General features: G+C 30.1%; 1 protein-coding gene across 1 annotated transcript; it reads left to right on the top strand.

Annotated features, from left to right (window-relative positions):
* The first annotated feature begins 3400 nt into the window (after window positions 1-3400).
* On the top strand, window positions 3401-15328 carry LOC112682684 (probable G-protein coupled receptor Mth-like 5). The gene is made up of 6 exons (XM_025553362.1): window positions 3401-4041; window positions 11644-11863; window positions 11980-12280; window positions 13269-13541; window positions 14407-14542; window positions 14772-15328. Exons 1-6 carry the CDS (start codon window positions 3701-3703, stop codon window positions 15064-15066), a joined length of 1566 nt encoding a protein of 521 aa, XP_025409147.1. The 5' UTR covers window positions 3401-3700; the 3' UTR covers window positions 15067-15328.
* The last annotated feature ends 2324 nt before the right edge of the window (window positions 15329-17652 follow it).

Raw genomic sequence — 17652 nt, 5'->3', positions numbered from 1 at the left:
CACGTTTTGTCAAAAGGGCCCATATAAAATTTCAGCCCTGGGGCCCAATAGGTGCTTAATCCGGCTTTGTGAACATAGTATGATTATTTTTTATTGTGATATTTTATGTTGAATATTTTGGTAAGGTTGGGAAGGTTCACAGAGTAGTCAAGTGCCTACCGACTACCCCATACACACGATTATGTATACGAGTAGGAATAAAAAATCGTCTTGAATGAAAATGGCCTGATATTAATTGAAATTATTTAAATATTAATGCTGATACAAAATTATTGTAATTATTTGTATAAATTGCATTATTACATGATACTTGATACAAGTAACTGCTTCATTTGAAAATAAACTTTACGTCACTACTGACCATACATGTAGGGTCATATACTATAAGGCAGGATAGGCAGCTGAGGTTAACCATTGTTATTTGGAGACCTTGGATTACTATGAATTTTTAATATAACTTTCATCGTATAACAATATAATATTTAAAAAAAAAAAATAGTGTACAATTCCATATTTTTTATTTGCATGAGGGCTTCAAAGTACTTTTAGGCCGTGCATACATGCTTTAATTTTTCCATTTACTCGTATGTGCGATAATACAACAAATTAACAGGAAGGTGTTTGTTTTGCATCATTTACGGACTTTTTATTGTCAAGGTAAAATATTAATAAGTGAATACTTATTATGTATTATATAATTATTATTATTTTTTTTACTTTGTGAGGGCTTGTGTACAAATGACTGTAAATGAATAGTGCATTACAGTGGTTATTTTTCGGAATGCACAATCATTTTGTATTTGTTAATTTGGTTTTATAAAATATTGAAGAAGTAGTGCAAAGTATAGTTTATATATTATAGATCATTGTACTATAACAAATTAGATACACACTTTTATTTTTAATGGTGCTCATTTGGGATTTCGGAGTGCAAAAAGTTTCGTAGCGCACATAAGAATAGCATATAAGCGTAATTTATTATAAAAAAATTAATTAAATAAAAATTTTAATTATTTTAATACAAAAATTGGTACCGAATTTCTCGACTTGTATAGGTATTATATTAAATACTTTTTATTGAAATTCACTTATCTTTGAATTATACTTGTTAACGTTAATCCAACGCGGTCATTGGTAGTTTGGTACACATATGTGAGCGCGACGCTCACATAATAATATTTCTTACGTCATGACGCGTCAGTCCAGTGGCAACATTTCAGTTTTTAATAGAAGGAGCTAAATGTTTTGACCCGTCTTAATAGGTGACTTAAGAAAATGGGCGCTTGTAAATTGCGCCCACATTAAGTAAATATTAAAAATAATATAATAAATTGCGCCCGGGATTTTTCGGGGTCTAAAATGGGTATAGTAAATTGCGCCCATAGTATCTATTATCTAAGTAACCTCATATTTATAATTTTATGGATACAATATTAATGTTACAGTCTGAAATTTATATAAAAATGAATAGTATAAATACCTATAATACCTAAAACCTAATACCTAAATACCTAAATATCTAACCTTATAGTTTCATAGATTTCATTTGTTCCTACATTTCAAAACACCAAATCAAATAAAAAATTTCAAAAAATGAAAAAAAATGATTCAACAATACAATGAAAACACTATTACGAGGGCTGAATATGTGAAGATGATGTCTCATTACTATGCAGATAACTTATATCTATATTTTTTATTATTAACATTTTTAAACTAACAAAAAATATTTAAAAAATTATAATTAATACCATAATATTAAAAAAAAAATTAATTTTCCAATTTTTATTAATTAATTTATTCATTTCAAGTGAAACAAAAAAAATTTTTTTGGAGGACAGTGATATCCGTCTCTTCGTGGTATCCTCTGGGTAATGCTACCATATATGACTATCATAAAAATAATATTTCTATTGGGCGCAATTTACTACAAAAAATTGTGTACCCGAAAAATACGGGGCGCAATTTACGTTTGCCCAAAAAAAATCTATACGTGGTCTCACAATCAAATTTCTATTAATTTTTATCAAATTACTATTTCCATCTTATATATTTTATGGGTTAGATATTATTTTCTTTAATCTTTACCTACTTGAAGTCCTCGGCCGTCACTAGTTTCTATTAAACGATTATTTTCTACAAATTAAAATTATTTGTTTAGATATTCATATTTTACAATTACATACATTTACATAAATTGTATATTTAAAATAAATGCGTTGGCATAGTATTGAAGTTATTATTATTAAGGACGATTTGCCCGTTCGTGAAGTATAGCTAAAAATAAATAAATGATAAATATGACGTCAAATTATTTAAATAATTGGTTAGTGAAACCGATGTTGGCTACTTCCGTGTCTTTGGACTCATCGTATGCTTCATCAGAATCAATAAAATCATTGTGAAGAGTGTGGGGTGAAGCCCTCCCCCCTATAACATGTATTCTATTTGTGCAGTTTGAAAAAATTCTTACAATAAAGCTTGATACAATGTTATAAACATATAACTTTATACAATATTCGCTCGAAGAATTATTATTAAACGATAAATTGACAACTATTCGATTGCGGTTCGGGTCGTTCATTTATACGTACTGTATATACATATGTTCATAACAATAATGAAAATATTAACAACGGTACTGCAGTTAGATATTTTCATGAACGCTGAACATTATTATCTGGTACGTACACAAGGGGAGGTTTTAGAGCTTCCACCACCTCCCGTATTCCAGGAAAGCTATCAAATATATTTTTATGGAGTAAAAATGTTTTATAAAATGATGAAAATGTTTAATCTAAAACCCTCAAAATATTGTTTTTACGCACGCGTCTGATAATTATAAACTATAATACCAACGGTAATGAGTAATACTGAGAAAATAATAGACAGTAATAGCCCCGTCTACCCACCAGTCAGATTATAGAAATAGTAAACACACACACGCACGTACGATATAGCCAGTAGGCACTATGGAAGTTACTGATCGTGTATGCAAACCATCTTTATGGTATGCGTGTTGGGAAAAATACGAAAAACGCACGACCGCGTTTACGGATGACGTGATGATGTGCGTGCGCGTGCGTGTCGCTAAAAACCATCGGTACGGCATGATGTGTGTACGTGTACGGTTCCCCTCCACTTAGAAAACCACTACCGGTACTACCGTTTCCGCCACATCAGCGCCGGATTGACAAAGCGGCGGGTCGCGCGCGCACTCGCACGCCCTCGCGCGCCGCATATACACAAGCACACGCGCGCGCACACCGGTTAGAGGTACCCGGGCCCGTTTGACAATGTAATAACGAAACCCCACCTGAGCGCGAGAGTGACGGAGCGCGAGCGATCGGGAGGGGGGGGGGGAGAGCGAAGAGTATCGTGAACCAGACCCGGTGCAGGCGCCGCGCGCGCGCACGTAGACACAACCGCCGTACAAGGCGACACGCACGCACGCATGGTCGGTCGCACCCGGTTCGCTTTCCCGCCGCGGTCCGCACAACATTTTATCGTCGCGTTGCCGTCGACGACCGTCTTCGTCGTTTCGCTATACCTACCGGCTTCTATCGCGTCCGACGGTCGCGCGGAAAAAAACGCACATCCGTACCACCCCACACACCCCTTCACCAGCCGACGGTCCGTTAGCGGATCTAACCCCGTTCTTCGCCGGTCGCGTGGCGTGACGACCATGTGACCGAACGCTATGCGTAACGGCAGCCGACCGGTGGTGCGGCGATCGCCGAACGGCGGTCCGCTGTCCTTGTGGCCGTTGCTGCCCGCGCTGCTACTGTTCCGATCGTCCGCAGCCGACTTGCAGAACACCGCGCCGCCGGTGACGACCGCCGTACCGACGACCGAGATCGATGCGGCCGCCGCGACGTCGGTGCACAAGTGTTGCGGCCCCGACGAAGTGCTGGCCGCCGACTGGTGTCGGAACGCGAACTCGACCAGCCACAGGCCTTGGACACCGGAGTTCACCGCGAGCAATGAAGACGAAGCCGTTGCTGGGCTGAAGACGTTGCCCGCCTCGTCCGTCTCTTACAAGTCAGTACACTTTTGTACGGTTATTTTCATTGCTATTGTGGTCGTGTGTGTGTGTGTGTGTGTGTGTGATCAGTGCTCGACTTGAAGGGTGACGTGGGGGGATGGAGTATCCCAACTAATTTTCAGAGATTTTAGAGTCCCACTACTATTATTACGCTATAATCATAACACTCAGCCAGTTTTAGGGACGTTCTTTTTTTTAAAGTAAATAGAGTCCCCCTACTTTCATTTTGCCAAGTCCAGCACTGTGTGTGATACGATTTCTTCCGCAAGAATATGAAAAACCGTTATAAAATCGATAATCCAGTTCTCTCTTCTTCTCGTCTTCGCCTCGTGTTACGAAACCACCATTAACCTTACCGGTTCAAGGTTTTTATACCGTAGTTTTTGTTGCGTATAACTACAACAATATTACACATGTGTGCGATGGCGTGTTTTCAAATTTTTTGTAGGAGGTGTTTGACATTTTTCCAAAAAAATAAGTGATTTTTATAATATTACAAAAAGTACGTATAAGATTTGGATTAATATTTATGTTATTCTATTATTGTTATGAATACAAATAACCCTTTATTTACAACCACGTGAATCACACATGACGTAATATAAATTAATGCGCTCTTTCTCTGTACCTTCGTAGCAAGTCATTTATGACTTTTAAACCTTTTTTCTTCTGGGGAAGGGTCGAGAGTCCAGAACCCCTCTCCTTCCGAAAATACACCATTGCATGTGTAAATACATCTTTATCGATCAACGTTATTATATGATTGTTCGTCCGAATAAGTGTACTCGACGAACCTGATAGTCACCCTGAGCCTTCAATTGACTACACGATTTTATTAATAGTATCGAGTTGATGAAACCACAAATATATTATAAAATGCTCTATGCTGTCTGAATGTGGGCGACGACATTTCTAGGGTGTGTTACGTTTAACAACGTTGGTTCGAATATCCAATGATAGGACTTGTACTAGACAATAATGACTACGGCGATTAAAAGGTATATCAAAAAATGCTATAATGATTTTTTTATTCGTGTGGCCGATATACCGGTGGAATAAAATGATGTAAATTCAGGGGCGTATTTACATGTTTCCCGCTTGTATAGGGCTGTGAAAAATTGCTGTCCTTAAATAACTTAAATATAGAACATGGTTGAATTTGTTTACTAAAAAATATACAATTTAGAAACACATTTCATTTAAATAATAAAACATAATTTTTTAAGAGTTAAACATTTTTTATAAATAATTAATAACTACGTACAATAAATAAAATAAATTCTTCATATTTGGATAATTATTATTAATAATGTATTAACTATATCGGTTTACGCCGACATCTGGCAGTAGTAAAAGTGTCAATTATATTTTCAAAATTAAATTCTTTTGACACGTCATTCTTTGTTGAGAACAATGCCAAACTTTTTAATTTTTCATCAGTTTGAGTCGTACATAGTCGAATAAAATATTAGTCAAATGACTAATCATATTACTATTACGAGTCGGTAGGTTAGTCACTTCTGCCCGTCACTAGTAATCACTATAGTAGTATAGAAGTAGAATAATCTATATTTTCAAAAAAATCCATCAATTTCTTTATGATTTAAAACATTTTGTAAATTATCACTCTATAGCTTAACAACATTTTTATATTGTTTATCGCCTAACTATTTTTTACTCATTTTCACAAAAAAAAAAAGTAAAAATAATAAATAAATAAATAACAAAAAGTTAGTAGATGCAAAAAATAAAAATAAAAGGATTTACGTACTAAATATTTACACATACGGCAACGTGAATAGTGACTGAATTCAGAATACTTGTTTATTGCTAGATATTTTAATTAATAAATCATCGATAGCGATTTATTTCATAAAAATTCTTAAATCTTGTACATATGAATGACGATAAGAAATTATAAAAATATTTATCTTGTTAACTGTTAGTGAGGTAAGCTATTTTCTACTATTTTTTAATATAGTAGTTTATACTATATTATATACAGTGGCGCCGAACAAAATTTTGAATGGTCTGGTCAATGGCCACCCAATTTACAACTTATAACCAAACCCACTAAAAAACATACTTTAAGAGGTTGAGAGTTCAACCTTTTCAAAAAATTTTAAACTATTTTAGTATTTATGATGTAATTTGTATATTCAAACATTTTAAATAGTAATTATAAAACGGGCAGTATTATAATGTATAGTTAAATTAATTAATCACTTAATACTTGTATACTTATTCACCACGGCACTACTCATTACCCAAAAAATATGATCTAATTACGGGTCTGATTATTCCCAGACTTGAACCCCGAGTTCAACGCCACTGGGAGTATAAATAACATATTTTACAGTATTAGAAAACCTAAAAATGTATATAAATATTATAATATATAATAGCGTAAAACTAATAATCATAAAAAAATTGCCGTCTCTTAGAATTGTCCGCTGTAGGCACATATCTATAGTGCCTACGAATAAATTAGCCACTGTGTAAATCTCAAAATGGCCATAAAATGTTGCTCATAAAGAATAAATAAAATTACACCCAGCATTTAGGAACAAGTTATTTTCAAAGACTTTATTCTTGTAATAGCAATTAAACAATATGCCTAATTTCTTTACTCCAAGGTATAAGTATTATATAAGTTTGAAGTAAAAGTCTTTCAGACACTTGATGATCTTGACACTCGCCTCCTTCAAGATCATATGTAGTTGCATTACTCGTTCACCTCTCTGTGCGTCACTAATCATTGTTAGTACAGATGGAAATGCCGTGAGAGAGGGGCGATGTGAACAGGAAACTATGACAGACTCACACTCCAAAATACTCGGTAACTTAATGTTCATGCATATTTGTCAAAAATTACTCCTTATATACGTGAGTGGTCGTAGTCGACATACCTATACACGATGTTCATCTCGTACCGCGATCGCGATCGCACTCTCACACAGGCGTTGATTTACCGGCATTAATTTTCCCTCGTCGAATTTTGTGCATAGAATTTCATAGTTACATAAGTAGTTACATACATAGTTATCGTATTTATATTATTATGTAGTTTATGGTACGAGCGTACAATCCGCTGCAATCTAAGTGTGTTATCTTTTATGTATTTCGATCAGATTTTATACGTTTATACAAGGGTGTATTTGAGGGGAGGAGGCGAAGGGATCATTTGCCCCCCTCCCACGGCTCGTATTTTTTGAATATAATACATTGATTTATTTAAAAAATGTGATGTATAAATAATTAAGAGTATAAATTACTAGTCTATCATTATAATATGATAATAAGTTCAATAATATGTGAATTTGATCAATTTGTATTGTATTATTGTATTTGTATTGTAGTTGTATCAATTTTTGTTTATCTTCATATATCATAACATTTTTGGTTGTGTAACGAATAGTGGTATTATCTTCCACAGATATTGTTACGGTTATAGACATTTACAACCATAACCGAGGTATTTATCAGATAATATAAAGTAATTTAAAGTAACACTTTTTTTACCACATATTTACTAGTTAATCATTTTTTTTGTGCACAAATGCATGCATATTTGTGTATTTTATAGAGCTAGAAGATCCTAAAACCCAAATAATAATCATAATAACTGACAATATTTGTTTCCATGTTCAGAATATTTATTTTCTAATATCCATAGCTATAAGTACCCGTGTAGTTCTAGTTGTATTTTATATTTTATACCTTTTATTTTTTTGAAGAGAGTGAGTATATTTTTTACTAGCTATAGTTACTGTAGTAACTATAATTACTACGTACGTTCTCGAGGTAGTGTGTTGTGTATAAGTCACTCTTTGTTTTTTTGAAAAATGTTATTGGCCATACCTGTAAGAAATTTTCAGACACGCCTATGCATATTCTTTTACTTGCAAATATTGGCCGAAAATATATTTTTGTAAATTTAAAACATGGTCAAGATCAAGAATAGGCCAGCATAGACTAACGGTTTGGCATTGCTGCATGTGCATAAAAATATTATTTTATTATATAAATATAATTTGGTACTTGTATTTTTATTTATTCACTCGAATGAACAACAGGAACATAATCTGTAGATAATGAACTAAAGGCGTACCCAGGATTTTTTTTTTTATACACACATCACACATATTCTGCACAAAAGTTTACTATAATAGGTAAGTTCTATAATTTGAAATCAATTTTTATTTGGTAGTAAAATGTTATAAAAAAATACATTATTTAATTAACAATAATAAATAATATTAAAAAAGCAGTATAAATTATACATGGTTTATACATTATAGGTATATTATATAATCTCTAAACTTTGTATATTTTAGCCAATGGAAAATTAAAATACACTATTAAACCATTGAGTATATAGAAATTTCAATGGGGGTCTGGACTCGAAACCCCCCCCCCCCCCCCTGGGGTACGCCCTTGTAATGAACTGTAAATTAATTTTTAAGTTTGTATTGAAGGAAATTTAGTTTCCCCCCATGGTCTCGACTCAAATACGCCCTTGCGTTTATAATAGTCATGGCTTGGAACTTTAGGCATTTGCAGTTTAGTTAGTTAGTTGTTAGTTTAGAAAAATGCATATTGAAATTTTGGTTCGATACAAATTCAATCCATAGTACACAGATTTCAAATACAAACCTTTTTGTTGAATTATTTTGCATATTTCGTTATTTTTTGTAAGAATTCGCATATTTATGGTTTAAGAACTTTTATATACATATTTTATAAATTTAATGAAACTATTTTTTTTCTTATAAATTTATAGTTCAACAAAAAATATTGAATTTATGACAATAAATATTCTACATTTTATATTGTTTGTTGACAAAATTAATTAATTAACAATGACTATTTTAGTATAGCTTCCAATGATATTATAATTTTGTATTGTACTGAGAAATCGTAATAGTGATCGCCGACTGGCCCGAATTTATTTGTATTTAAATTTATCAAGGCATTATTATTGTACCATATATTAAGTGTTCGTTATTAGTATTTATACGTTTATCCACAAAAAAATTAAAGTTTGATGAAGATTGTAAAGCTTGTGTAACAGGAAGACACAATAATACACGAGTGTGTAGTTTTTTTTTTGTTTTTATTTAATTTTCATTTAATTTTTTTTTCCTCATATACCTAATTTTCCTATATAAATTGTATTTTATTCATTAAATTGCATATTTTTGCATGTTTTCCAAATATTTACTGCATATTATGATGATTTTAACGCATATATACGCTCGTATTTAAGTACACTTAAGCGCATTAAGTTCCGAACCTTGATAATAATATACTTGTATATTAAAGAATACGACTACAGCCGCATTAGTTTTCTTCTTGGCTAATAATAGGCAGTTGGGGAATCTGTTCACGAGGTTAGCGAGACGAAGTCGGTTACTACTCACTGCTACTTCGAAGTAAACTGCAACAGTTACTAAATAACGATTTCCTCCACAACTTGGAGTCGAATAAGTAATATTGTGTTAAATTAGGTACTTCTACTCGGCTATCGATTCACAAAAAAAAAAAGAAAAAAGCTTCCTCTTCCACGATTACTTGCGAATACCTACACACGCAGTGTGATTGTATTGTGTTTAGTAACAATTCTCGACAGTAGTTCTTACGTGCTACAAATTAATAATTTTGTGTAAACGTTTCGTGATTATTAATAAAAGGAATAGATCTGCGAGTAACAAGTAATAATGATAAATACTATGTAACGTGTAATCACATAACTATTTGAATGCGTGATAATATAATATAATATCTGTATTAAATGTAATATAAATTATAAATTTGTATTCATTCCATCAAAAAAAAAAAAAATAAATAAATATTTTCACTAAATTAATTTTAGTTATGTGTCATACTTTCCAAGTATTTATTTAATCATATCGTATTTGATTAAAATTCTTGTGGGAATTTAAAGTGATCATAGTAATATAATACTAACCAATATATTTTAAGCCGATGTCATATTCGACATGTATAAAATAATGTAGGTATAGTACAATTTGAAATAAAAATAAATTCGAAAAATCATCATTTTATTATCACTGAAAATACTATTGTAATAAAATACGATTATTAATTGTAAAAGTGCCATTCATTCGATGCATATTGTCAATTTTATACTCGTAATTTTATTATTATGTTTTCTATTATAGGATATAGATAAAGTAACCATCTGATTATTTAAATTCATCTCTATCCATATTCTAATTTTATAATTATGCGTGTACCCTCAACGAAAATCGTGGTACGCAGGTACACGGAACGTGAACAAGACGTACTAATAAATAATATTAATGTGGGTTATATTTATTAAATTTTGATATCCATGATGATTCAAGCGTGTATCCATTAATTTTTATTGAACTACACCACTGATGGTAGGTGGCTTAATTAATTATATATTAATATAGATTACTTACTGTTATAGAAAATACGAGTATGTTACACGAGAGTTGAGTTTTCTGTCTATTGGTAGCGATACGGGTAATGATATAATAATGTAATTATCGATAGTTCTGTCTTATTTTTAGTTAACTATTAAGTTAACTATTTAGTTATTGCAATTGTGATCGGTCCGACTAGTGGCGCTGAATGCAATTGAAACGGTTTTGAATTATAGTGGGATATTACATATTTTTGTTAAATTTTCTTTTAATTTGAAAAAATCGCTGTTATTGCTGTCAAATTCAGTTTAAATTTACTAAAAATCACTAACTGTGCCAGTCGCTTCAAGAAAGAAATCTCCCCTTCCCATATAGTTATCCATTGTTTTATTGACAATAAGGATCTTATACTAAAATGAATGAATTAGTTCAATTAATTGATTAAAGTATATAATTTAATGTATAATTTAATACTCATAATAATATTATAATTAATAACACGTATAGTTTAAATGTATTTTATGTACCTAGCTTAGGTATAGTTTTTATTAAACATTTTTATTTTACATATTTTGTATTTTAGATAAGATTATTTTATACTACGTTCACAATAATTTTACTTTACTGTCCATTGTTTAGAACATTATTTTGCTCAAACAACAATAATTATTTTACCATTAATAGGTAACAAATAAATATAAGCCATTTACTTCTTTACTGATTTTGTTTAATATTACATTTTATTAATTTAATAGATTATTATTATATTTAAATTTAACAAAAATAGTTGCTAAAATATTTTTGCTGTCTGAATTTTTTTATAATTTTTAAATGACAACACACGATTCTCAAATTAAGTATAAATATTAATAATCACTAAGTAATCGATCTAAATAATGATAATAATAGCGATTGTACACGAAACCATAAATAACTAGTATTTGGGGCATTGAAATCATAAACAAATGTTTTCAAATTCTTTAAAATCTAAAATAAATTAGTTCGTTCTATGTACCATGTTTTATTGTTTTTATTGAATATTAAATAAATCATAAACACGATTGTTATTCAATATGTTAAGTGTTTACCTTCCAACATTCCCACAATGTTTTCTATTTTTATACCAGATGTTTATACTCGTACATACTTATATACTTTATATTTATTTATATTTGGATTTAGATTAGTGACTGGGTTCCCAAATTGCAAGAATCGTCAAAAATGGGTTGTCTATAATTATACCGGTTCCAGCGATCGCCTAGTGTTGTATCCGAATGGAAAACTTAGACATTACGTCTTAAAACACCAGCAGCATACCAATGAAGAACAACAGCAGCGAGATTACATAATTGACCACGAACGTTATTTCGACTACGAACAAGAGTTTTACTGTTTAGACAAAGTAAATTATTATTATTTTTAAATTATGTTAATAAAAAAAATTAAAATATTAAATTATATTTTTATGTTGTACCTGTATGATAAAAACAATCATGATTTGATTTTACTTTGTAATAGGTCATTGGCATTGATAGTCCAGACATCAATGCCCAAGTAGCTTACATATGCACGCCACCAATACCATCGCAATGGACAGACACCGATTATGTGATGCGAAGAGTCGTGAATCCAGCTGGTCATGCCATCGCAATTACTTGGCTATTGCTCGTGGCTATTGTTCATTTTGTGTTACCGCAACTCAGGGACTTAATAGGAAATATGGTTACTACATTAGCTGGTTGTATGATCGTAGCTAGAATCGCTGACATTGTGCGCATATTTGTCGAGTACAACGGACCAATAAGCTATTTAACAGCCGGTATGTTTACAATTTATTAAAATATGTTATTTATAATACGATATAATTGATACAATCTATATCCGCTTCGGAGATAAATTGAAAATGATCAATATAGGTATAATACCTATAGGCCGAAGGATAAACTATCTCGTTCTTTCATTCCATAGTGCGGAGAAAATAACAAATACAAATAACAAAAAAGATTGACCATTAAGTTAAAACAAACAAATTAATTAATATTTAATGCATTTTTATCACCTCAAACAGATAAATAATGATAACCTTTTATAGTAATACAATTATAAAAATTACGCTTCGGCGTTCTTTTTATTTTATTTTTATTTCGAATCTAAGTACCTACTCATAACTCATTAGGTTTTTAATATTTTTATCATAATAATGATATGTAATAATGTTACCTTTGGGTTTAAAAACTCGACCATTTTTTTATAGATAATTCCATTTCGGAATGATTCTCGACTAATTTTATCTTAGACCATGTCAATAAAGGTACTGTTTACATTAGATACTGAAAACAGTGACGTGCTATAACTTTACTCCCTTAGTCCTCTTTGTTATTCCCATTTATATTTTAACTTTGAATCATAATTTCAGTTATTTATACAAAGTTGTAATTAGTTGTGGTATTTTTACGAGAAGTCTTTTTGATTGTTTGATATAAAAATGTTTAATGTTCGTAAAACTACAAAGATATAAATAACTTTTAATGAACACTATAGTATACTATAGTATAGTATATATTATAATATAGTATATATTATACTATATTACACGTTATATACATATAGTATGTTAGTTATGCTCATACGTATTATTTATACTTGCATTTTCGTATTTTTATTTATTTTTTTTAATTGTACAAAAAATAAAATATTACAACCTTAATAAACAATATAATACAGTAAAATGATTACCTATTACAACAATCTTAATGACTGAAATCAAATTGCATATTAATTCTTATAATTTATTACTTTGATTTTAGATGCATTTCTCTACATCTTTACCCTCGGTTCATTTTTTTGGCTCAACGCCATGGGATATTACATCTGGCGTACATTCAAATCACGGAACGTTTTCCTACGTATCACCGACGGTCGAAAATATTGTTATTATTCGCTATATGTTTGGGGTTGTACATTAACTATGGGAGGCATGGCACTTTTTGCTCATCTCATATTAGATTCAAGTACCGACAACATAAATAGAAACTATTCTCCTCATCCATCTTCAACCATATCAATAGAAGGAGCCATAGGTAAATTAAATTTAATCAGTTACATACTTTTTTATCGTGTACTTATACAATTATTATTAACTCGTTATATGAAAAAAATATTATAGCGAGAGTCGATGAATATTCATATGAGTAAATCTACCGATTTAAATATTTGTACATCGACCATCGTATTTTAGATTCTGAATGAAATGAGGAAGCTATTGGTTATACCATGATGATTTTTTAGATTCTGAGTGAAACAAGGAATGTACTCGTATTAGTTATGTAAAATGTATGATTTTATTTTTTGAGCTATTTATAGATATTAGAAAATTTTATATGATATTTTTTTAGCCTTTCTATGTAAAATTGCTATAAAATTATTTTGATTTGACAAAAAGTCTTGAAAATATAACACATATTTTCTCATACATATATTTTACTAGTTAATGAAAAAAAATGTACTGTTGTAACAATTCGATTTTTTATACCTAATTTATACAATTTATATGATTAACTTTACATTAAATTTGATGGTGATAAAACATAAAACTACTTATTTCATTTAAATATAATAACTCAAAATAATTAAAGTTGTTTTCAAGATTTGTTTAGACTTTTTTATTAATCGATTATTAGAAAAAACTATCTACTAAAAAAGTAAAAATAAATACTTATTACGTAGATATGAGATATGTGTCCAAATTTTATATTTACAAAATACTTTAAATTAACTAGTGGAAATTTTTTGGCTCAAAATGTTTTAAAAGAAAATAAATAAATTCAAAATCAATAACACTGAACAACAAGTATTTTTTTTGCTCAGAATCTAAAAGAGTTTTATTAATAGTACATCTAACAGTAATTAATGTAAATAGGTACTTATTTTTTTATTTTTTTTTAGGATGGCTCGGGATCGCTGTTATATTCGTTCCGGTCATATGTACGATTCTAGTCAATTTGTTCTTTTATTTTTCTACTAAGACAGTGATAGAACGAATGTCGACGTATGGACAAATTCACCATAAAATGAAATATAGGTAAAAAATAATAGTTAAGTGTTAAAATAAATACATGCATATTAATAAAAGTCCACAGAAAATATTTAACGAAATTAAATTTTGTAAACTTTTAACATAAGTGCTTATACAATGTAAAAAGTCAGATTTACCAATAAGTTATTTTTCAATTTAGATAACCAACAAAAATTTATAATATGCACATTTTTAATATAATATACCTAATGTTTGTAAATTATTTTGCCCACAGTTTCGGAATGTTTTCAAAACTATTTGCAATCATGGTTGTCGATTTGACGTTGTTCATATTTTCGTGGATCCAACAAGACACACTTTTTTATTTGCATGTCATCTTCAATCCTGTGCAAGCTGCTCTTGTTCTTTATGTAACCGTTATACGACCAAAACGGGTAAAATTTCTACTGCGCAAAGCTTGTTGTTATGAACAATGCTTATTGCCGTGTTGTCGACCAAAGGAAACAGATGTTCAAGCCGGTACTGAATGGGGAGAAGAAATGATGGCATTTAATACAGCTGACTATTAAATTTAAAAATTGTAAATAATTATTATTAAAATTAACTCGATCGAAAATAATTATTCAGTTTCTTATACTATAAATTATAATTTTTATTATTATTATTATTTTTATTACTTATAAATTACCCCTAACAAACGTAACATAACAACATCATAATGGTGAATCGATTATTTTAATATTTTGTATCATAAGTTAAACTAGACATTGATGAAGTCAAAAGTTTAACCTACAAGACAGAAATTATCAATAAGAGAAAATTATTTGGTGACTAACATTACCATAATTTTATCCAGTTTCGAGAAAAGATTTATTTTTTATTTGCCTAGAAAATCTTTTAGCCTTTAGGCATTTATTATTATATAAAAAATATTATTTATTTTAACAATATAATAGATTTATAGTTCTAAAACATATTGTACATATTTGTGTACTTAATTTTTTTACGATAAAATCTAGTTTTTATAGATTAATACAGAAACATAAATTACATTTATTTTTAGAATTAAATACAAATTAACCACTAAATATTTTATAAAATAATTTAGTTTTCTTAATAGTATAATAATACTTTATAGACTCATTAATTACAAGTTCCCACTATAATATTTTCAAAGCAATGTTCTTCCTTAATTTTATTTATAGATAACGCCCGCGAGGGCAAAGAGTACATAGTACATAGAAATAATATACGAAATAAAAGCTAATAGGTATCTAATAATTTTTTTAACTTACAACTATTGTCGTAAAAAAAAATTAACTATTAAATGTATATAATAGCCTATTAAATTATTATATTTATATTTTTCTTGTTAGTTATCATTGTACCGACTACCAATTTAGCACTTTAATGACTTTTGTCTACAACAAACCGGGTTTTGCATGATCTCCAGTCACAGAACATACATATTGTATTATCACCAAAAATATTTCAATAAAATATACATCAAACGTTTACCTTTACTACTTGTCACAAATCCCATGTCAAAAAAAATACATTATCTGGTTAAAAAAAAATATATATATAAATCGTATAAAAACACTTGTTGGGTGGTTAACTGGTTAATTGAACGTTAATTGAACTATAACGCACTGTACGATGACGAGCTCATAATCTCATAATATAACACAGATTATTTTTTTGAATTAGATACCTAGTCAAAATATTGATATTATCATATTCGTTTATTATATTTTATTATTTTAACGATAAGTACATATTATAATTTATAAACCAATTGAAATAATATTATTATACTTTGAAGTTTGACCGCTTTTGATAAATTTAAAAAAAACACTTGCGGATTCAATACTATCTTATTTTATGACTACAAGACATTTATAAGAACATCTGGTTATCTCCAATCGATACGATACTAGACAATAGGTATTTATTATAATTCTTTATTTATTAGAATTAATCATTTACGGGATATTATTGGCGGGGATAATTTAGTCATCGCGGGGAAATGACGTGCGAAGAAATACCCGCGTGGATATATCTTCGGGGGAAAATGTCCGCTGGGAAATGTCATAGGTTTATTTTTAAATCGTCTATTAAAATGTCGTCAATTGAAGTGACAAATGCCATTATGAATGTCTTTGATTGTATTATTAAGCTCAGACGATCTAAAAAGAACAAAAGAAAAACGCGCTTGGATTCAACGACGAATTGCAATAGGTGCATCAAACACAATAACGAGAGAATTAGCATTTTAAGATCCTAACAGTTACTATAATACTGTAGTCTGCAATTCCCTTGTCCCATAAACAACAATGCCTTTGATATTCTTCAAAAAATTCTATTATAATAAAGTTAGCCATAATTACTAAAATAAAGTTCTACTCTCTCGTTGGAGGAAAATGAGATAATAAACGTTTACACGGTGATAGATACTATCACTCTCATAATAGTGACTCACATATTGTCATGCATGTATGATAACTTAGAGCTTAGAGTCTAAGCCTTAGACAGTGGCGTAGCAAGGGCATGGCGAACTGTGCCTACGTCAGAGGTGCAAAATCGTGCATAATTCGTATTTTCATTTTACCTTCAAAATGAAAATTTTTTAACTATGTAGATCATGTCTAATTGTACATTTAAAGATGAAAATATCACAAGGGAATTCATATAGGAAAAAAATAATTCGCCATTTTTAAAGCAAAAATTGCAATTTTTTAAAGTTCAAAATTTACACTATAATAATAAGTTATAAATATAAATTTTATTCTTAAAAAAAATCAGTAAAATTATCGGTTAAAAAATGTATCATCACATCAAATTTTTAATTGGTTAAAAGGCGTTTTTTTCTAAGTTTTCCAGGTGCGATAGCGCGTCTTCCTACGCTACTGAGCTTAGATCGTTACTAAACCAGTGGTGTGGTGAATATTTATAAACCATGATGCACAGTGCCTGGATTATCCATTGGCGAAGTAGGTGCCCGCCTCAGGGCTTCACTCGTTTAAGGGGTCCTGTGAAAACGAAAAGTATATTTTTTTTTATTTAATAATATCTGTATTTTATTTACGAATTTACAGAACAAAAGTCATTATGAAATATAATATATATTAAATTTTAGATGTTATATGCAGTAA

The sequence above is a fragment of the Sipha flava genome, unplaced genomic scaffold, assembly GCF_003268045.1.
Source record: "Sipha flava isolate LNK unplaced genomic scaffold, YSA_version1 208_pilon_pilon, whole genome shotgun sequence".
In the NCBI taxonomy this organism is placed as follows: Eukaryota; Metazoa; Arthropoda; class Insecta; order Hemiptera; family Aphididae; genus Sipha; species Sipha flava.
This window is presented reverse-complemented; position numbering and strand designations above follow the sequence as displayed.